This window comes from Macrotis lagotis, chromosome 1 (genome assembly GCF_037893015.1).
Source record: "Macrotis lagotis isolate mMagLag1 chromosome 1, bilby.v1.9.chrom.fasta, whole genome shotgun sequence".
NCBI lineage: Eukaryota > Metazoa > Chordata > Mammalia > Peramelemorphia > Peramelidae > Macrotis > Macrotis lagotis.
The window spans coordinates 847599027-847622635 of NC_133658.1; the positions used below are offsets into that span (position 1 = coordinate 847599027).

The 23609-nt window shown below is 39.1% G+C and overlaps 1 protein-coding gene and 1 pseudogene across 2 annotated transcripts in view; one reads left to right on the forward strand and one right to left on the reverse strand.

Annotated features, from left to right (window-relative positions):
- KIAA0319L (KIAA0319 like) overlaps positions 1-23609 on the reverse strand; it is a 95062-nt gene that overhangs the window by 36397 nt on the left and 35056 nt on the right. For both annotated transcript variants that reach the window (XM_074217512.1, XM_074217511.1), the window contains 7 exons: positions 22919-23607; positions 16932-17223; positions 12867-12962; positions 9764-9861; positions 7652-7739; positions 2703-2795; positions 1585-1717 (listed from right to left, as the gene is read on the reverse strand). In XM_074217512.1, the coding sequence (XP_074073613.1) occupies positions 1585-1717; positions 2703-2795; positions 7652-7739; positions 9764-9861; positions 12867-12962; positions 16932-17223; positions 22919-23607 (1489 nt within the window). The remainder of the gene's footprint in view (positions 1-1584; positions 1718-2702; positions 2796-7651; positions 7740-9763; positions 9862-12866; positions 12963-16931; positions 17224-22918; positions 23608-23609) is intronic.
- LOC141508684 (retinol dehydrogenase 11 pseudogene) lies at positions 5567-6562 on the forward strand (annotated as a pseudogene).

The following is a 23609-nucleotide window of genomic DNA, read 5'->3' on the forward strand; positions in this document are numbered from 1 at the left end:
ATGACATAGTTAGACCTGCCCTTGAAAATGAGTTGAAGTGGAAAAGAGATTTGTAGCAGGAAGGCCAAGGAGGAGCCACTACAATAATATGAGAAGTAAAGAGGGCTGAACTAGGGTGGCAGCTATGTGAACAGAGAAGGGGACAGATATAACAGATGAAATGGAGACTGAAAAGTCAAGACTTAAATAATGGGTTATATGGAGAAGATGATGGTTATGAGGAGTCAAGGAAATGAGTTAGGATGACGCCAAAGTTGTGAAATGGGGTGACTCCAAGGAGGCAAATGTCTTTGCCAGAGAGAGAAAATTTCATACTCTTACATCATCTTAGAAAGATAGACATCTGGTCACAATAATAGTTCCCTTCATGGTAGAGATAGAAGAATACATGCACTGCAAAGACAGTCAAATGTATCAGGTCTCACAGAAAGTTGGTGACAAATCCAAGAAGAGAAGACAGATCATCCATTATGCCCCTTTCACCAACAGTTGTAAGAGACAATGTTTCTGAAATGGATCTTTTTCTAAACTGTAAGAATGGGGAAATATATGCATGCAAATCAGCTAATACCGTATTCCCACTTAGAGGAAAAATCCATGATAGCCTCGGCCAATTCTCTCATTCCCTGTTGTTTTCACAGGTTTTCCCTCAGATCCCACAAGTCTGTTGCACTAGAGAAAAAGCAAGTTACAGATGGCAAAATAGCAGCTAACCACCCTCTCTGCCATTATAACCAAACAGCTTCTGGCTTGCCTACAGAATTACTATGACCAAAAAGCAGCTGATTACAGAGTTTAGGAATGATGCTTCTCTTACGCAAATTAAGGTGGAGGAAGGGAAGAGGTGAATGAATCCCAGAATTTTAGAGCTAAAAAGAATCCTAAAGAATATCTAATTTAATCCCATTCTGCAGCTAGGGTAACAGAGGCACAGAAAGAAGACTTGCCCCCATCTCAAATTAATTATTGTGTTTCAGTATGTGAAGAACCTAATTTGGTCTCACTGACATTTAAAGATAAAAGTAAACATAGCCAATGTGAACTGTAAAAATTCATCAGTCTGAAGTGGGAGATGGAAAAGTCTCTTAAACCACTAATACAAATATTAACTGATCTTCCTGGGGAGGAGGGTATTAATTATCTTTCATTTCTCCAAAGCCAGAAGAGTGAGAAGGGTAAAGAAATATGATGATAATGAAGTCCTTGATCTGGGAGTGACAATGAAGTCCCTGAATGAAGTACGAGAGGAAAAGGTCACTGCTGGCTATACTCTGTTCTCTTCTTAGTAGGAATTCTGGTGAAAAGAGATTGAAGGGGTGAATTTGGGAGGGATAAGGTGTGGTCAGACAGAGATAAAAATCTTATTAAGACTTTTAGGGGGATAAATCTAAAGGTAGACACTAATACAGTGATTAGAGAGCTTTGACTTCAACAACCATCCATATTGGGTTTGTGACTTACCAGGGATCAGAGAAAACCAATGGAATCTAAGATGGTGTTTTCAACCAAAGTCTACATTAGATTTAATCTCAGGTTAAAGTCTATTAAGTGTTTCCTGAGGTAGCTGACTGGATTGTGACTTACCTGAAGGTATAGTTTCCCGGGACCAGGTTGGTCAGTTTTAATATGGGTGTGTCTTCAGATACCTTTTCTTCTCTCAGTGGCCCCTTCAGTTCTTCCCAGTGGTATCGAACAATTTTATCATCATCAGTGCTTTCTGATCACAAAGAAACCTCACATGTACACGTGGTGCTCTCTATGCACATCATTCTTATATAAAAAGGAACTACTCTTGAAAGTATTTTTCTCCTAGCAATGCTAAAGTATTCAAGACAGTCTAAGTTGCTGCCTCTGCAGCACAGGTGTAAGCAATCTGTGGTAAAATGTTGCTTCTTCCCAAGGCAATGACTAGCAGCTTTCTACCCACTACTCTCTCCATATGATATTCTTTTTCTCTTTCTTTCTTCCTTCCTCTTATCCTATTCTCTTTCCCCCATCTTCTACCTCTGCCTCAGGGCTACCAGTAGCACTCCTGGATGAAGTTTAGCTTGGTTAGAAGCATTAAGAGATCCATGTAACAAAATAATTCAGATGTACTAGGAAAGGAAGGCTGAGCAAAATCTTCATGGAACTAAATCAAGCTTATATTATGAACAGCCTAAAGACCAATATCACTGTCTGAATAGAGGTGAAGGGCCAAGAGTTCTCTGAGCTTCATTCTTCAATAGAATCTACTTCTAGGAACAAGAAGGCACTACATTACTCTAGGAGAAGATAAATAGTAAGCTCAGTGAGTGTTAGGGAAAGTTCTCTAGGCAAGTTTGTGTATCTTTTTCTATTATTCAATCTGCTCCCATGGGAAAAATTCTTGTGACATTAGCATATTCTCAATTTAAGGAATAGGAACACAGACTAGGTAAATTTTTAAAAGTCATGAAACTCCAACTAAGAGAATTTTAAGTAACTGCACAACCTTTCTACCCCTAGTAGATATCCCTGGTATATACGAGTTGGTTTAAATCCATTCCAATTCAATGGCTGGGGGCTTTAACCACCTTATGCTGTGCAGAAGCAGCTGAGGGAAAACCACAGTGACCAAAGTGATGACCCTGGGTTGCCCACCATGCTTCCACAGGGCACTCACTCTGGCAGGACAGGGGAAATTGCTGATTGCAAAATCATATACCAGGGAAAGTACTTACGGCTGCCATCAATGACTGTAGAAGTGGTAGGCAGAGAGATCTCCTGGAATTGTGGTGACACAACAGCAATGGGGGGTTGATTCACATGGGGTTCTGCAAGAACAATGAAACAATGACTCAATAACATAAGAAGAACATAGAGGCTTTGAGTTACGATAAAGAAGAACTTATTGGATAAATAGTAAAAGGATATTCTCAGACCAAGAAATTTAAAGCTATATATATAGTAATTTGGAAAATTGCTCTAAACTATTACTGATTAAAGAAATGCAAATTAAAACATCTCTGAGGTACCACCTCACACCTATCAGATTGGCTAATATCACTAGAAAGTAAAATGATCAATAATGGAGGGGATGTAGGAAAACTGGTACACTAATGCACTGCTGGTGGTGCTGAACTGATCCAACCTTTCTGGAGAGCAATTTGGAATTATGCCCAAAGGCAATAAAAATATGCATACCCTTTGATCCAGCAATATTCCAAATTGCTCTCCAGAATGATTGGATTAGTTCACAACTCCACTCAATAATATCTCAATTCTCCCACAACCTCTCCAACATTGTTTTCCCTTTTTGTCATCTTAGCCAATCTGATAGTGAGGTGGTACCTCATAGTTGTTTCAATTTGCATTTTTCTAATCAATAATGATTTGGAACATTTTTTCATATGATTATATATAACTTTAATTTCTTCATTTGAAAACTTCCTGTTCATATTCTTTGCCCATTTATCAATTGAGGAATGACTTGTAACCTTATAAATTTGATTCAATTCTCTATATATTTTAGCAAAGAGATCTCTGTAAGCTAATCACTGGGGAAGGCAGGAATCCTACAGGCCATTTCCTGTCAATCAAAGGTTAATAGACTAGATTCCCTTTACTCTCAGGGAAGGACAGGAAACTATGAGCACCACCTTGTAAAACCCTACTCGCATTCAAATCTAACTTGACTGGCCTTCCAGTCAATGCCTCTGACTGTACTGCTGTGGGTTATATAAGAGTGCAAATGACATTCAGCAGCAAAGACAGACCAGTCTAAGGGTGGGCCTATGGTAGGTCTCCTATAACAAAGCTCTTTAGACTATGTAAAGAAAGTCATGGATAATTTCCCAATGCTCACTCAGTGGCTTCACATACAGGTATGATCTTATCTCCACAGACATAATTATTAGCATTTTGTAGCAACCACCCTCAAATGGCTGTAAACTCTAGAAATACTCTCTTCTTTCTGTAAATGATCACTCAGGCTCTATTTTTGGTTAAGAAAAAGACAGACTATCCAGTACTTATACCAAAGTGTTTAAAACTTCTGAACCAAGGTCTGGAAAGTTCAAAGCTCAAGGAAAGAAAGCAGACAAATCCTGGCCCCAAACCTCAATGGGTTATGGTAGGTGACCCAAGGTTCTCAGAGGTCCTACCAAATTCTGACAAGCTCTACAAAGCTGTAAAGTCTTTGGTTATAGACCACAAAACACTGTGTCTGATGCCTGAGGACCAACTTCACAAATACACAGAGGCCCAAACCAAGACAAAATCACAAATAGTTCTCTGGTCTCTATTCTGTTTCTTCAATGATAGCTCCTTCATCAATATTTCTCTTCTGAACAGGTGCTATCAACAATACTGGGTCCAGAATTCAAAAGGAGGAAGAGATTAGGTTGGGTCACATTTGAGAACCTATATGGAAATTAGAGTATTTCAATGAAATATTCCAGGCAGACTACCGGCTGCCTCAAAAGTCCATTTCTTTAGCATCAATAGAGTTCATCACTGATCTAGAAAATCAAAAATGCATTGGCTGGATAGTGTATGAAATAGAGAAGTTTAAGCAGCTATTTAATGCTTATGAAGTGCCAGGCACTGTGCTAAGTATTTACCAATAGGTTCTCATTAGAGCCTCACAACAATTCTGGGAGAAAGGTGCTATTAAGATTCCTATTTTATAGCTAAAGAAGCTGAGGCAAACAAAGATGAAGTGACTTGCCCACAGCTAGGAAGTGTCTGAGGCTGGTTGAACTTAGCCCAGTGTGTCATGGAAATGATTACCATCTTCAGTGGTAAAAGTAGTATCAAAGCCAAGAGGCCTTAGATTACAAAGCTCAAGAAAGGAAAACTGGTCCCTAGAATAAAATACCCACAAAGAGGCTCTAGGCTATTTAGCTTTGTCAGTGAATGAATATAAAGGGTTAGCAGAACTTCAAGATCTATATGTTGAGAGAGGCACTGAAACACAGGTTTGGCTTTTGTGCTATCTTTTCCTCTCTGTTCTTCCCCCAGTTTTCTAGAAAAGGCAAGCAGGTGTCAAGAACATCAAGAGTTTTTCTATGATCCACTAACAAGCCAGTTTCAGGAAGAATCTGTTTGAAAGGAGGAAAAGTTGGAGCCTACAGTGAAAGAGGAATGGTGGTGGATACATGAGGAACTCTCTGTACAGTCCTGCATCTCTGGGAGGAAAATAAATGATCATCCCCCAAGTGCCAGATGATAGGTTCTCTTTTCTTTAGACTCTGGCTCTTGGCACTCTTGGGCCATTTTCCTGAAGCATATGGTGCTTTCTCAGAACAGCATGCTTAGAGTAGTCCTCCCAAACAGTTCTTTGGTAAAATTGCTGGGCTAGGTTCTTTCTGCACAATGGTCATATTATCAATGCCACCCTCTCTTGCAGATTGTTTTAGCTAAAGTCAACACAAAGACTTTTCCAGAAACATAAAAATCACAATAAAAATTGTAAAACAGCTTTTCCCAGTTAAACCTATTGCCATTTAGATGAGGTGTGCTGGGCGAGAGCCCATCAGTCAGCCATTGTTGGGGGGGCCCAGCTAGGTCCCAGGGTGCTGCAGCACCGCACGTTTAGGGAGCGATGTTTGGGGTGCTGGCCTTGTCGGCTTCACTTGTCCTCTTCCTGATCCTGGCAGCACCTTACATCAGAAAAGCAGGTTCCAAAGGAATATGTACATCAACTGTGCAACTTCCTGGAAAGGTCGTGATAGTCACAGGAGCCAACATGGGCATTGGGAAGGAGACAGCCAAAGATCTTGCTCAGAGAGGAGCTTGAATATATATTGCTTGTAGGGATTTGCAAAAGGGCGAACTGGCAGCCAGTGAGATCCGGGCTAAGATGGGAAACTAGGAGGTGCTGGTACGGAAGCTGGATCTGTCTGATACCAAATCAATCCGAGCCTTTGCTGAGACCTTCCTGGCAGAAGAAAAACAGCTTCATATCCTGATCAATAATGCAGGAGTGATGATGTGCCCCTACTCTAAGACATCTGATGGATTTGAGATGCAAATGGGAGTCAATCACTTAGGTCATTTTCTTCTGACCCACCTGCTGCTGGAGAGGCTGAAGGAATCAGCCCCATCAAGGGTGGTGAATGTGTCTTCTTTGGCATTTCACCTGGGAAGGATCCATTTTTACAACCTACATGGTGAGAAATACTATAACTGGGGGGCCTTGCCTATTGCCACAGCAAACTGGCCAATGTATTTTTTACCCAAGAGTTAGCTCGGAGACTAAAAGGTACAGGGTTTACTACATATTCTGTACATCCTGGAACGGTCAACTCTGAATTGTTTTATCATTCTACTTGCCTGCAACTGCTGTTAAAGCTCTTCTCCTTCATCATTAAGACCCCACAGGAGGGAGCCCAGACCAGCCTGTGCCTTGACTGAGGGCCTTGAGCCTCTGAGTAGGAAACACTAGTGATTGTAGTCCTGCATGGATTTCCTCCCGGGGATGCAATGGGACAACAGCAAGGAGATTATGGGATGCCAGTTGTGATCTGCTGGGCATCCAGCAGAACTGATAAATGGGGGAAGCCCATCATCAAAGAGTGGTTCAGTGTTAATGTGCTAAAAGGACTTCTCCAAGATTGGTTGAAAGGGAGCACAATCCTTCCACTGATGATACATTTGCCTACCTGACTTCAGGGTAATAACCAAATGCACTGCCAGATCTTTCTAAGTATCTTTTACTTGTATAAAAGTCACTGTCACTGCAGGGTCATCAGTAATATTACATGTGCAGGTAATTCTTTCCTTCTGTTTACCTCTAGATGAATGGGACCAAACTATGGGGAGGGAAGGATTATACTGAAAGACCTCTTTGACCTTTATTGTATAGTATCTGGTCCTTACTGAGCTGATCTTCATCTTCAGGAAAATAGTTCTGTCAACTTAGTCTGGAGACCTTTCGTCAAGACTGTAACCAGGTTCCTTCCTCCTTTGATTAAAAACAAATCTGGGGGGTGGCTAGGTGGCGTAGTGGATAAAGCACCGGCCTTGGAGTCAGGAGTACCTGGGTTCAAATCTGGTCTCAGACACTTAATAATTACCTAGCTGTGTGGCCTTGGGCAAGCCACTTAACCCCGTTTGCCTTGCAAAAACCTAAAAAAAAACCCCTAAAAAAACCCCAAAACAAATCTGGGACTGATGTTTAGACTCATTCAAGAAAATTTTTATCAAATACTGGACTTTGGTGTTCTTTTGAGTAGTATGGAGCTACTGTGTTTATGGAGGAGCAGATTATGTTTCTAACAGGATAGCTTTGACCAAAAAACCCACCAACCCTCTCCTCCCACTCCATTTAGGAGAAAATAAGGTCAAATGTTGTCATTTTCTTGTAGCTTTGGCTAGAAGAGGGACTACATTTAGTGGCCTCAGGCTGCTCATATTCCTCTTCCTTTTACCTTTGCTTATCTTTGTAAAAAGTCAAAAGAGAGAGAACAAGACTAATTATTAATCATCACCAGTCACATATGTTCATTGCTGGTATAACTCAGTAATATTTCCAACTGCTACCAATGATTGGAAATTGACTCCATTGTTACACAATAAAGAATATGAGAGCAAAGAAAGAAACAAAAAAAATAATAATTGTAAAACATTCCAAAGCCTCGATTTCTTTTCTCCTTAAATTCTTACAATCCAATGTTGGGATTCATACCTGGATTTACTGTCACATTCACATATCCCTCCCCGTGAGAATTCTGGCCTTGTACAACCACTTTGAATTCATACAGACCAGGAGTGAGCTGTAAGGAAAAGAAGAGAGGACTTATCAGATAATCATGAGACACAGACAACATGATTTACAATAATCTCAAACACAAAGACTTGCATCCCAGTTTTTAGCAGATGATTTCTTATTTTGCATGAATTTTGTTTTTTCAAATTAATAGAAAAAAACCTATTTTCTTTCCCTCCAAACTCTCCTTTGATCACTGGAAAAGAAAAGGAGAAAAAAAAACAACCCTTATAGCAAATATGCACAGTCAAGCAAAACACATTCCTATACAGGCCATGCCTAAAAACTATTATTACAATCAGAATGAGAAGTGAGCAGGACAAGTAACAGACTAGAATTTAATTCAGTAAACAATTATTAATTTTTTTTTTTAGGTTTTTTTTGCAAGGCAAATGGGGTTAAGTGGCTTGCCCAAGGCCACACAGCTAGGTAATTATTAAGTGTCTGACACCGGATTTGAACCCAGGTCCTCCTGACTCCAGGGCTGGTGCTTTATCCACTACGCCACCTAGCTGCCCCCCAGTAAACAATTATTAAGGGCACATATATAAGACACTGGGCTAGGAGTTGGAGATAAAGAGATAAAATGGGACTAATACTGTCTTCTGTGAACTTACCTATAGTAAAGGGAGAAGACAAAAACAAAAAATAAGTACAAAGGAGATGGTCTTTGAGGTTATCTTTTTGGAAAAAAGAAAAAGTTATTCATGCATAAGAGATAAGAAAAGAAAGAAATCACTTATTTATAGCTGAAGGAAGAAAAAAGAATAGAAAGTAAGACCTGAGCTAGATCCTAGCAAAGAGAGTATTTTAAGAGACTGAAGTTTAAAAAGAGACCATGAAATACAAAGGACATAAAGATGAGAGGCAGGAAAGGGAACAATTAGATCTCAGAACAGAAAACAGTTTGGTAAAGGAAGGAGAGGCAAGTTTTTGAAAAGACTGGTGAGTTTGAAGCCAGACTATGAAAGTGTCATTTCATTCCACAGGCAATGAGGAAACCACTTGAATGTTTTAAGCAGGAGAGGGGTATGGAATGGGGAGAGAATGGAAGCAGGGAGATCAGTTAGTACAAATAAGAGATGGCAATGATCTGAACCAGAGTGCTTTCACCAGGGATTAAAAAGGAGGATTAAATGTGACACTGAATAGATATAATCAAAAAGGACAAAGGACTGAAAAGTCAAAAATTACTTTGAAATTTTATATTTTAATGTTAATTCTAATAGTAACTTCCCTGAGACAATATGACTGGCTTCAATTTTCTGGATGTCAATGTTCTTATCAAGATAATAGTTAAGGCCTTCTTTATTCTTTTAGGTAACAGGACTGGTCTGTGAGGTTTAAATGATGGTCTTTTGAAAAGTAAGACACTTGAATAGGTATCTGTAGGCATAGTAGATTGCTGAGCTTAGACTTTAGGTTAACTCTGGCCTCAGATATTTATTAGCTATCTGATCCTGAGCAAGTCACTTAATCTGTTTGCCTTAGTTTCCTTATCTGAAAATTGGAAGTGATAATAAAAGCACCTACCCTCAAATAACTGTTGTGAGGATTAAATGACATCATATTTATAAAAGCACGTAGCACAGTGCCTGGCACATTGCAGGCAATACATAAATGCTTATTCTTATTCCTTTCCCTTTCCTAGAGGGTGTGGAAATAATCACTAAATTCTATTACAACAAGGAAATACTCATAACTATGTGGATCCTAAGGTCAACTGTCATGTGAGGTCTAAAATTCTCTTACTACTGCTACAAGCTGTTTAGCAACTATATTTATAGCCAATATCATTCTGCCAGAGAAGACTTTCTCACCAAAAATGTCATAAACTAACAAATACTGGAAACCTGCCAGTCAGGCCTTTGAAGGATTGGTTTCTGAAGGGATGCTCAAAATCTGAATGCTAGAAGTCTCTCCTGCATAAATGACCCTTCTGCTTATAGAAAAAAGTCCTACCTGGTATTATATACTTTAGGAAATGAATGGGCAACCCTTACCCACACCATATGTAGAAAGGAAATTCACCTTGGAGAGCTTGAGGACCTGTGAATGCTTTCCTTCCATTTCCCCACTGTAGTTTGTAGGATGAGTAATCAGCTTCCATTCGTAGGAGTAGATTTTGCCTAAAGAAGGGCCAGTTACAAAAATCATGAAAACATACACCTACATCCCCTAGAGTGAGGGCATCCACAATGCCTACCAATAATCCTTAGTTTTATACAAAACGAATTTGAATTTCAGACATGGCCTTTACTTTAATAGAGCTCATCTCAAAGCTTGTCAGGAGCTAGAATGCATGGGATTCAATAAATCTACTTGCAGAAAAGGAAAGGTTCAACTGACCCTGCTTTTGTTACCACCTCCTACTCTCCTAAGCCCCCCTACAGTTCAAGCCTATCACTTCATCCTCCCAAATAAAAAGAGTGAGTGTGTGTGTGTGTGTGTGCGTGTGTGTGTGTGTGTGTGTAAAAGGCAACAACCTAAATGATGACTTAGTGGTGACTGCTGATTTTCACTGACAACATCTGCTCTGGAATCTCCTCCTCCCAACTAGCAGAGATGAACTCAAGGGAAACAAAGAACGTTTTCTTCAAAACTTCTTTTGCAACAAAGAACAGCAATGATTTCTAAATAACATGGTTCGGAAATAGCTTTGCATAGAGTGCTAACAATGCTCGTCTCACTGAGGTCATCACACCCTAGTGAGTTAAAAGAGTTGCTCAAATCCTGCTGAGCCAAATAACATCCTGCAGCAAGCAAGGACTGCAGGAGATGGCCCATTTAAAACAGGCCCTATTTAAATTCATTAAAATCAGATAGAACACATATCACAAAAGTCCTACCTCTCTGATATCATGGTAGACTAGTTCAGAATAAATCAAAGACAGTGTTTTGCTATCCCAATGGGGAAAATCTCCCCATACTGCATGGGAGCAAACATAGACAGAGCACCATGCAAAGAACCTGGATCTGGAGTCAGATGACCTGGGTTCAAATCCCAGCATTGCTACTTGTTAAATGCATGATCTTAGGCAAGTCACTTCTCTTTGGCTCTTGATTCCCCCTGAAAAATGAGATTGCTGGACTTGATGACTTCCTTTGTAGCTCAAATTTTATGATCCTACAACTCAAGTTAGGCAAGGGTCCCATGGGAGGACTCAAATTAAGTGACCATTCCAAGTTTAAAGAGGAGAAATTACTACACATGGCAAAAGCAGATCAAAAAGGAAAAAAATCTGAGTAAGGAGTCAGACTCTTCCTTTTTCATGAGTTAACTGGAATTTGAAGGTGAAGAGTAAGAATTTAATTCCAAGATGTCCAGTTTCAAAAGACATAATCTCATCTTACAAGCACAAGGCCTCTGTTTATACAATCCTTTCTGCTTCCTATAGACTGTCCCAGGTTTATGACCTGTGATAGAATCATAGCATCTTAAAGTTGGAAGGACCCTAAAGGTCAGCTGGTCTACCCCCCTTTCATATTAGAAATGAGAAAACTTAAGTCCTAAGAAATGGGGCAGGGCAGCCAGCTACCTTGTACAAGTCATGTCATCTTCCTTTGGTCTAATTTTTCAAAGAGGGTTGAGGATAGAAAATGTGTGCAAAAAGAGAATTAGAATTCAATATGGGGGGTAGCTAGGTGGTGCAGTGGATAGAGCACCAGTCCTGGAGGCAGGAGGATCTGAGTTTAAATTTGTTCTCAATCACTTAATAATTACCTAGTTGTGTGACCTTGGGCAAGTCACTTAATCCCATTGCCTTAGGAAAAAAACAAAAAAAGAAATTAATGTGGTACCAATAGAACATCTTTTCCAGGTGTAGTTAAGGGACAATCCCCTTCTCTCCTGTCTTTCTCCTCTCCCTATCCATGGAAAACAGATAATGATGGGTTTAAAAAAGGACAATTCCCTTGGAACAAAGAAATACTGGGGGGGGGGGAACAACCTTAAAGATAGTGTAGAATACAAGAGCAACAATTAGGAGTTTGTTCAGCAGAATAAAGAAATGGTGGGGGGGGAGGGTCGAATGAAACAATTTTGGGTACAAGTCTACATTAATTCACACAAATTTAAATCCAAGTTAGAAAAAGAAAGAATACTAAGACCAAGAAATTCTCACATAGAGTTGAGGTAAAATAGTCAAAATCCAACTCTTATAATTACCTCAAATCTTCAAAGACCAATGAATTTGCTTCCACCTATAATTCAAAACCACCACCAGGGGGAAGAAAAAACCTCAACTTCTTGAGAAAGGTAGAATGAACTGATAAGAAAATTCAAGCTGTGAGATAAAAAATACAGCATTTGGATTTTAAAAACTTATTTTCTATATAAACATGATATCTGAAGGTATCTGATACCCACAGGCATTAGAGGGTAACTGAAATGTATGAACCTAAAATGGAAACTTAAATGTAAGAAAGGGACTACAGCTATCAGAGATGTTAGGAAAATCATATGACTTCAGCTGAAAGGGTCCTTAAAAATGATGTCATTCAAACTTGCCACTTTATAGATGAGGAAATAGAGAATCAGAGAGGGGAAGTCTCTTGCTCAGTGCCATACAGGTAGAAAGCAAGAGTCAGAATTTGAACTCAGATCTTCTGACCCCAGAGCCAAGTATACTTAATTCAATAGTTTATACTTGAAATACAAAATAAAATATTATAAAATTAAGAAGTCTCAGCATCTGAAAGGGTCATCTAGTCTAACTTCTTGCCCTCTGCTGGAAAATTTTCAATGGTATCCCTGAGAGGGGGACATTTAGATTCTGTTCTTGCCCCTCATTACAAATCTCTGGACAGGTCATTTTGATGTAAAGTTTCATGCTAAAATGAGTCTAATTCCTCTCCAAGTAATTTCAAGCCACAGGCCCTTGCTCTGTCCTCTGGAGTTATATAGGAAAAGTCTCATCCCTCTTTCATTTGAAAGCCCTACAGATAGAAATTTGGTGGCAACTATTATGTTCCTCTCACACAAGTTAAAACATCCTTGTTCTTTATTGTTCCCCATTTGACAAAAAGGACTACTTAAAAAGAAATATTTTGAAATACTAAAAACCATCCCCTGAAAGATGAGTTTTAGGAAATGAAACTTCCAGGAAAAAACTGAATCCTCTTCAGTTCTTACGTTTTTCTGGGATGACAAATGCAGTTAACTGAACTTCATTATTGGGCAGGGTCAATTCTACGCTGTCTCCTGCAGATACCACCAACTTTTTTATACCTGAAAAGAAAGCAGAATCACTAGAATTAGTAAAGGAGCTAATGGAAATGGTAGCATTAATTCTGTAGCCAAAGTCTAAGGTCTGTAAAATGTAGGTTGTGTCAGATGTTCCTCACCACTGTCTGGATTATCTTTAATACAGCCTGAATCCAGATTTCTATCTTAATTATGCCAGTGCACCTGCTACAATGAGTTCCTACTGACTAAATCCAACAGGTTTTCCATAGTCAATTGATACTTGTCAACGTCTTCCCTGAAATCCTCTTGTCTTTGCTTCTATGATATCATATAATCCTACTTTTAGTAGACTATAAAATTACTCTAAGGAAAACATATGGCAGTCAAATAAAAAAATTCTATGGAGCATAGTCTCCAGGAAGAAGGGGATGATACTAGTCTGTCTACTGTACTCTATCTGAGACTACCCACAGACTGTGGTATCCCATTCTGAGCATCACAGTTGAGGAAGGGCACTGATGTGCTAGAATGCACCTAAGGTGATCAAGATCAGGAAGGTCCTAGAGTCTGTGTCAAAGAAAGATTAGACAAAACTATTCAGGATGTTTGACTGGCAGAGAAGATCCAGGATAGCCTGCTTTGAGAACTTGGAAGGATGTCTTATGGAAGAAGAATTATACTTCTCTGTTTAGCCCCAGAAGTCAGAACTAGAAGTAAATGATAGAAGTTGCAAAGAGATGTCAGGAAAAACCTCCTAACAATTAGAACTATCTACACATGAAATGGTCTACCAGGGAAGTATATAACTTTAGTAGAGGTTTTCAGATAGGCTGAAAAACTACTTGTTAGTTGAACTGGCTAGAAGGCTTTCTTTTTTGGGATATGGTTTGGGTTCATTGATCTTTTTTTTTGGGCGAGGGGGTTGCAAGGCAAATGGGGTTAAGTGGCTTGCCCAAGGCCACACAGCTAGGTAATTATTAAGTGTCTGAGGCTGGATTTGAACCCAGGTAGTCCTGACTCCAGGGCTGGTGCTTTATCCACTACGCCACCTAGCCGCCCCATGGGTTCATTGATCTTTGAGGTTTCTTCCAACTCTGAATTTTGGTGATCCTAATTTCACTTCTTTTCCTATTTTTCTGTCCCCCTACCCACACCCCCTGCTCCCTGGTCAAACTATAAGCTTTCTCAAGGCTCAGCACTGGCCTCTGTTCATCCACTTTCTTAGTTCCATTGATCATTCCTATGCCTATTATTCAAAAATCTGTAACTCTAGCTCTTACCTCTTCCTGAAACTAAAGTCATATATCTAGTTGCAGACAAAGTTCTGTGTTCCTACATGATATTTCCACTGAGCCAATTCTGCCAGGATCTCAAACTAAACTCATCTTTTTCACCAAAATGACCTTCTTTCCTAATTTTTTCCCAATTCTATCTATGGCATGATCCTTTCTGTACTCTGGGGTTGAAACCTCAGTCATCTTTGGATATGCAGGATAAAGAAAAGGCAGGAAGAAGTCACTATATCTTATCAATTCTTATTTTGTAATATCTGAATCATGAGTTCCTTTCCATTCTATCAACTTCACCTTATTCCAGGACCTTGCTACCTGATGCCTGTATTACTGCAGCAGTCCAACTGCTGTCCTTACTTCTCAGCTTTCTCTACTTCAATCTATCCTAAAAACTAAGGCCAGATTAATCTTTCTAAAGGACAGACATAATTTTCTGGCCCAAGAACCTATAATGAATGCTTCATGCTGACTGAAGTATCAGTCCAAGTCCACATTTTCAATCCTGGCATTTAATCCTGAGTCTTCTCCCTTTATCATAACAAGAACCTTTCACTTCATTAACCTCAGTTTCCTGGTCACTAGGGCATAATGTCCCTTTTACATGCAAAGTTCATCTAATTGTTGCAATGTCCCTCTTCTTTTCTTCTTTGCTAATCAAACCTTCACCTATAAGACCAGTCATAATTCTCACTCCTCTACAAAGATAAAGTCTTTATCACTACTCCAGTCTACACTCATCTCTTCCTTTCCTCTGAGTTCCTACAGGAATAGGCCATAGGTCTATATGGTCATATATTCCTCTAGTTTTCTTCTCTTCCCTAATATCATAGCTTCCTCCCACCTGCCTCCAAATAGTGCCTGGGCACATGGAAGCAGCTTAATGCTTCTTTGCTTGCCTAAGCCCTAATACCAAAGAAGCTTTGGGGAATGATGACATTTTGTTTTTGAGGCAAACACAAATCATCCACATTAAACATCCTACTTGCAACTTTGTGCTTTGGGGAAAATAAACAGTCTACTATGCTGTACAGAGATTTTTAAGTTTCCTAGGGCAGCTTGGTAGTGCAGTGGATAGCGCATTGGCCTTGGGAGTCAGGAGGATGGGAGTTCAAATCCAGCCTCAGACACTTGACTCTCACTAGCTGTCACTTGGGCAAAGGACTTAACCTTTACTGCCTCACATCCAGGGTCATCTCCAGTTACCTGATTCACATCTACCCCTGGACCCACATGGTTCTGGAGGAGAAAGTGAGGTCACTGGTTTAGTACAGCACTCCCTTACTCCAATTCATATGTTTGTCATGGCATCACCTTCCTGATGTTGGGTCTTCTTCAAGAATGAAGGACAGGGGCGGCTAGGTGATGCAGTGGATAGAGCACTGCCCCTGAAGTCAGGAGTACCTGAGTTCAAATCAGACCTCAGACACTTCATAATTACCTAGCTGTGTGGCCTTGGGCAAGCCACTTAACCTCATTGCCTTGCAAAAAAAAAAAAAAAAGATGAAGGACAAACTTAAGCCTCCTGAGTCCCAAGAGAGGGAAGAAACCACCAAAATGGTTTCTAAGAGGAACCAACTATCTTCACTTGGTATTCATGGGACAAAAAAGTCTTTTATGAATACACCAACAATTTCAGGTGTTCTGCTTGAATACAAGCATCATTTCAATGCTAACAGATTCTGGAACAACCCTGACAACAATTTCAAGTTACATCAGTACCAAATGAGAAGGGGTGGGGGAAGGAAGAGAAAAAGAGAGAGAGGGAGAAGGAAGGAAAAAGAGAGGAGGAAGAAGGAAAAGGAAGGAGAGAGTAGGAGAGAGACAGACAAATGGGAAAATAGAAAGAAGGAAGGAAACAAGAGGGAAGGAGTGAGAGAGGGAGAAAGAAGAGACATGGATAAAGGGAGAAAGAAAGAGGAAAGAGGAAGAAGGAAGAAGCAAAAAAGAGAAAGGGAAGGAAACAGAAAAAGAGAGATGGAGAGGGAAGAAAGAGGGAAGGACAGATAGAAAGTGACAAAGAAGCAAAAAGAGAGAGGAAAGGGGAAAGGGAGAAAGGAGGAAGGGGGAGGAGGGAGGGAGAAGAAAAAAGAGATATACATATATACACACTTCCATTTCATTGGTTCTGCTTTTCTCCTTTTTACGCTTAGCCAGGGAAAAGATCAGCTCAGTTTTCTCTATTAACCATTTCCTCTTAACACTTAAGACCAGCACCCCTAAGAACAGACCCAATGTTGTTAAGGCAACGATCTATGTATAAATCCCTTTTCCTGACGGTTGCTTTAAAAATAAAGATGCTGTCAAAACCATAGAGACAAACATCTGACCTACTACCAGCCTTTTAGATGGCAAGTGGGAGCATATATCCAACACTCTCTTCCCACCAGGCTCCGTCTGTTTGGTTCCTCTGAACATTATTGAATTTTACAAGAACCTGGTGCTCTTAAGTAGCAGGATAATATGCACAGTGGAATCTGGCTCCCAGAGAGTGAATCTCATAAATTTCCACGTGCAGTAAGATTGCAGAGCAAGAGGAGCAGGAGGCACAGGTTATATTAACTGGAGAGATGCTGACAGGGCTGATGTTTCTCCAGTCTGCAGTATTCAGAAATCAACATTTATTTTCTTCCCCCTTTTTAAGCCTCTAGAAGGGTCAATGCTCAAGTTTCTCATTTCATCTTTAAGGATGGGTACAAAAAAGCCCTCTGGCCTGTCTCACCTGGGGTTGATGCCACAGTACTTGGGAAAGAAGTAGGGGTAGTCTGGTGAGTAGGGATGTTATCACGATGGGAAAGAGTCGGTGGTAAAGAGGTAGCAATGTGATTGTTCCCACTGCTTCTTTCTGGCAAAGAACTAGGAGTAGGAATCAACATCTCTGAGATTTCGGGCTGGACAGATGTACTGGTCAGCAAACTGAGATTCTCTGTTTTCCCTGTCACACCCAGGGCTAAGGGACTGGAAGAGGTAACCATATCAGGGGATTCCAGCAGCATGGGAGATTCCTTGAGGACCTAAAGAAAAACAAATATTTACCACATAAATAAGTAAAAAAGCTAGGCAGTTTTTGATTCTTAAAGCAAATCTATCAAATGCTATCATAGTACTATAAAAGCTCATTTGTACCATGCTCCTTATCAGAGTCACAATTCTAATTACAAAGATAAAAAGGAGCTTCTTCTGTTTTGTTGTTTGAGGGCAATGGGGGAAGGACTATAAGGTAGATAGGGTGGCTTGAGGAATTGGGGGGAAGTTAAGAAGGATTTTCCTGGAATTACAGAGAAAATCCATAAAACCAAACCAATTCAGAACAAAAAGTTCAGATGTTATCATGGGTATGCAATTAAGTCTTCTTGATATTAATTCTCTTCAGAACAGTCAGAAGGAAAATGGGATTTGGCTACATTCTAAATACCTCCTGCTACACCCCCCCCCCAACACTGGGAAGCACAACCAACTCTAGCAAAATACTGCTGTAATCCAAGATGACAAAAATAATTTCCTTCTTTTCATTGCAAAAATTCCTCCACTACTACCTATTTTTCTTTTTTACAAGGAGCCTGCAGGATACACAAAGGATGTTTCGACTAGTTTTATCTATGCTCTCCATGTGGGGGACATATTTGGTAAGACACTTGCTACTCTGGAAATATGTTTTTTATTAAAAAATGATTCACAAAAAATAATTCAACATCCAATTCACTTTGATTTAAGATCCATTTGTATTAAAATAAAACAAAAACCCACCACTTTCTAATCAAAATCAAAACAGTAGAAAAGACAACAATGTCTTCCTACACCCTGCCTCCTGCCTAAGGCATATTACTGACACAAAGCCCACGCAGTGGCAAAGGCAGAAGGGTTTGGACAAAAACCTGAGATGACCCAGTTCTAGAGGAGAATCAGTAACTGAGAAACACAGCAGGGTGCAGCTTAACACTGGTGTATAATGTGTTCTCTCTGCTCAATGTCTCCCTAAAGAAATGTACTTGATGGAAGGGAAGTGAAATCATAATGTAGCTTTCATGCTAGATTTTATTAAATGGGTGGTCAGCGTCAAGGTCTTTTTCTGTACTTAACACTCCATCTTCCTTCTCCACCAAATATGAAGATGCCTAGTGTTAAACAGGTTCATGTTGATACATATCAGTATAGGGTTATCCTGCTGTTCCAATGCCTAACTTACATAGAACCCACCAGATAAATCTTCTGACTCATTTCACCAAGTATGTCAACCAGGGAATCATATTAAAGAACAGACTTCTTAGGAGATTAGCAGAGGCAAATTAGGGTTTCAGGAAGAATAATACTTTTAAAAGAGAACTATTGATTTGCAGGATTTTTCTTGCTTTTCTTTTTTTTTTTTAAAGGGGTTGAGGAAACAGTTGAATTGTCAAGGTTTTCTGGTGATACGAGCACACCTATATGATTAAGGTATGAATATGGGGAAGGAGTACTCTACAGCCTACTAACTAAAATGAAGGACTAAGCAAAACTGATCTAAAGAGAATAAATATTTATATGAAAGGAGCAGGAAAAAAAATGAACAAGACAAACTATTTTTTTTGCCTGAGATCTTCAGGAACTTGGAATTCTTTCATTCAATATGCTATAAGTTTCAAGGATTAAAAGGAAGACTTCAAGTATAAAATGACAGAATATTTTTAAAAGTTGAGTCCCTGAGCACAATCTATACTTGGTAATTCACATGAATTTGATGGAGAGTCATGCTACCTGTAATTGTAACTTAGATTATATGTGTGTGTGTCCCCTATTTTTTTTTTTGTGGGGAGTTGGGCTAAGAATTCATTCTTTACTGGTAAGGATAGTAGTGAGATATTTGATTGTTCTAGTAAAATTATTTTTTTCATTTCTTTGTCTGACAGACAGCCACCAGCTTCATAGAAAATGGAAATGACATGCCTATAAAATGAAGAGGTAGCAATGATCATGGGAGATGAAAGAAAAGCACCAGATTTCTGAAAGCCAAACTTGATGTGAGGAAGATTTGTACTTCAGATCTTCATTTCCTGAGCTCAAGGACAGCAATTCCTCCCCTTGCACAAAAGGTCATCTGATTATTTTTGCAGCAATTGTCAAGGGCTAAATTACTTGTAACTAGACACCAGGTCCTAACTGCACTACTTTACTGTCTTCCTGCCAAAGTTTTGGAACAGCAAGTGAGGGAAGACTCCTTGCTTAGGGAGGGCAGTTAACTTTAAAAGAACAACCAAAGATTCTCCCTCTGCAAATGGAGAAGAAATACAATGGATCTACAGATGTTTCTTCCCAATTCTAGAAATATAGTATGCTCACTAAATTCTTTTATATAATCTCACCTTTGTTATTCAGCAGCTACTGCACAGATAAATAATGGTGATTTGTATTAACTTCTTTTCTGCACTAGATACAGAGAGTAGAAGTTGGCTCCAGTTGTTAGCTGGCTAACACTAATTAGCACCGCATAAATTTCTTTTCCTTCCTTTTCATATTAAGTGTAGATTTGACCTCAAATACCCTCTCCCAAAACAAGAGTCATTCTTCTTGAGATGACAGTCTCAAGAATTAGCCATTCTGCAACCTCTGACCTGATATATTAAACTTAATGCTTCATTTGCACACTTGCAGTATTAGCTCTAAGCAAATTTTAAATATTTGCTCTAGGGGTAAGAGATTGCTCTTTTCCTAGACTATACAAAATGCAAAATGAAAGCTGACTAGAGGAAGAAGAGGAATAAACCAAGACAAACCACAGCAAAAACAAGACAAAGTAACCAAGGAGGAATGAGTCACTCTTCCAAAGCATATAATCGGGAAGAGCAAATATTGAAAAGCAGATTAATCTCCACCGGTAGCATTTTCCTTTGCATATAGCCCTCAGTGGGATATTCATGGCAGAGACCATTTGGCTAGGGTTCACATCCTGTTTCCCAGTCCTGCAGATCATGTCTCAATCTGCAGTATTAGGCGTGGCTTATTCAGTTTGGAATAGAAGTTACCTCATCGGGAATGTAAATACATAAGAGATGGGGAGGAGGGGGTTGCTGAGGGAAAGAAATCTACTGCAGCAACAGCAAGTGTTTTCAATCTGGCAGAAAACATTGCAGAAGCATAGATGGAGACTACCACCCACATCCTAGCACCTACCTGTGGCCAAAAAAACAACTAAGGCTGAATAATTAGTGGGTTGTTTTTTTTTTTTTTTTTTACTTTTCCACACACACAAAATAGCCTTGAGATGATAGGAACTCTATCTTTTCTTTTAGAAATGGTATTAGAAGAACTCACTATTTGACAAAAACTGTTGGAAAAACTGGAAAATGGTTTGGCAGAAACTAGGCAGAGACCAATGCTCATTCTTCAACCAAAATAAGGTTGACATGGGCACATGATTTAGACATAAAAGGTACCTAGTAGTGGTACTTTGGATTAAGCCAATTAGGAGAACAGGGAATAGTTTATCTGTCTGATCTATGGAGAAAGGAGGATTTTATGACCATTTATGACCAAACCAGAGAAAGAGAATATTATAAAATGCAAAATGGATAATTTTGATTAAATTAAAAAGGTTTTATACAAATAAAATAAAGTGAACCAAGATTAGAAAGAATGCAGAGGGCAGATAGGTGGTGCAGTGGATAGAGGACTGACCCTGGAGCCAGGAGGAGCTTGAGTTCAAATCTGACCTCAGACACTTGATAATTACTTAGCTGTGTGACCTTGGGCAAGTCACTGGCAAAAACAAAAAACAAAACAAAGAATGCAGAAAGTTGGGAGTTTTCCCAGTGTTGCTGATAAAGGACTCATTTCTAAAATATATAGAGGGGGCGGTTAGGTGGTGTAGTGGATAAAGCACTGGCCTTGGAGTCAGGAGTACCTGGGTTCAAATCCGGTCTCAGACACTTAATAATTACCTAGCTGTGTGGCCTTGGGCAAGCCACTTAAGCCCATTTGCCTTGCAAAAAAAAACAAAACCCTAAAAAAAAAATAAAAAATAAAATATATAGAGAACTGAGTCAAATGTATAAAAATACAAGTCATTCCCCAATTGATAAATGGTCAAAGGATACGAACAGGCAATTTTCAGATGAAGAAATTAAAGTCCTCTAAAGTTATATAAAAAATACTCTCATGATTAATTGGAGAAATGAAAATTAAAAAACAACCTGGAGGCAACACCTCACACCTATCAGATTGGTCAATATCACCAGAAAGGAAAATGATCAATAATGGAGAGGATGTGGGAAAACTGAGATACTAATGCACTGCTGATGGAGTTGTGAAGTGTAATCATTAACCAGTCATTCTGGAGTGTAATTTAGACTATGCCCAAAGGGCAATAAAACTGTGCATCCCCTTTGATAAAGCAAAACCACTAGTTGGCTAGTATCCCAAAGAGATCATAAAAAAAGGTGAAAAGATCTACAGATACGAAAATATTTATAGCAGTTCTTTTTGTAGTGGCAAAGAATTGAAAACTGAGGGGATGCCCATCAACTGGGGAATGACTGAAGAAATTGTAGTATATGAATATAATGGAATACTATTGTTCTGTAAAAAATCAGGAGTGGGTAGACTTCAGAAAAACCTGAAGAGACTTGCATGAACTGATGCTAAGTGAAATGAATCGAACCAGGAAAACATTGTACAAATAATAGTAAAATTGCACTGATAATCAACTATGACAGACCTAACCTCTTAGCAGTTCACTGATCAAGAACAATTCTAAAAGACTTGTGGCGGAAAACATCATTTTCATTCAGAGAAAAAAACTGTGGAGTCTGAATGCAGATTGAAGTATATACTATTTTCACTTTTTAAAAACTTTTTTCTCATTTTTTCTTGCTTCAGTTCTGATTTTTCTTTCATAACATGACTACTATGGAATTATATTAAATATGATTACATATGTAAAACCTATATCAGATTACTTGATATCATGGGGTGGGGGAGGGAAGGAAGGGAGATAGGCAAAAAAAAGATGAATGTTGAAAACTATCTTGGCATATATTTGAAAAAATAATATAAAAAAAGAAAAGGGCCTTAGAAATCAGAATTATTTCTAATGATTAATAAGAAAGTAATCTCTTGGAAGGGGAACAGAAAGACAGTGGGGAATATAGATAAGAAAACAAAATAAATCAACCAAAATTTATTTTACAAAAAAGTGAACTTCCATCAGTGCAACAACCAGGGACAATTTTGGGCTATCAGCAATGCAGAATATCATCAGTATCCAGAGGAAGAATTATGGACTTTGAACAAAGACCAAAGACTATTACCTTCAAATTAGGAAAAAAAAACCCCGTTATCTTATTATGTAATTTTACTATCTCATACTTTATTTTTCTTTCTTAAGGATATGACTTCTCTGTCATCACATTCAACTGAGATCAATGTATACCATGGAAATAATGTAAAGACTAACAGAATGCCTTCTGTGGGGGGTGGGGGAAGGGAAGCAAGAATGGAGGGGAAAATTGTGAAACTCAAAATAAATAAAATCTTTCTTAAAAAAAAAACCCATCTATTCTGGGAAGCAATAGTCATGAAAAAATGGCTCGCTTTAGATGCTGTATAACTCCTTGGCTGTTCTCTACTATCAGCCACAAACAGATATAAATGAATGCCAGGCAACTGACCAGATTTCATGGATAATCCCTACCTCTTCAACAAAAGGTATTAATCCTTCTCTTTCTTTGTCCTTACCTCTGTAGGGATATTAGTGTTTGAACTGCTTAGATTCTTAGACTTATTTATTTCAGAATACAGTCTTGACTCTCTCAAGGTCATACTATCTGGTGAGGAGACGTTTTCTTTGACTGGGACGGTGAATGATCCAGTCTCAAAAATCTCTGAAATCTTATGATCCTTCTGGTTGGCTTGACTTGATCCACTTTCATTACTAGTGAATTTTGTTATTGTTTCTGTAGGAGATTCATCTCCAAAATCACTGCGAATGTTTCTTTGTTGAGGATTTTTTATAAAATTCAGCTGACCACCAAGAGATGATAATTTCTCTAAAAGTGGCTCATAATTGGAAGATCTCCGGGTCCTCAGTGGTACTCTGTTCCACCTCAGCCCTAGAAGGTGCACTGTATCTCTTTCAGGTGGGAAATTCAGATCTTCTACAGTTTGTACTTTATGTAAAAATACCAATATGGAATAAGAAGTATCTGTCCTGGAGACCTGGCAGCTTTGAGGATCACTGCAGTTCACCTTCATGCAAAGATTTTCCAACCACCAAAAGACATGGCAGTTGTGATCCTGGCAGCAAGCAATCCAACATGATTGCAGAGAATGAGCTCCCTCTAGAAGCTGGAGGTGATTTTCTCTCCAAGTCCGCAGGCTGACCCCAAGCTGAGCATTCCCCAGATGGCATCTACTCCCACTGGCATCT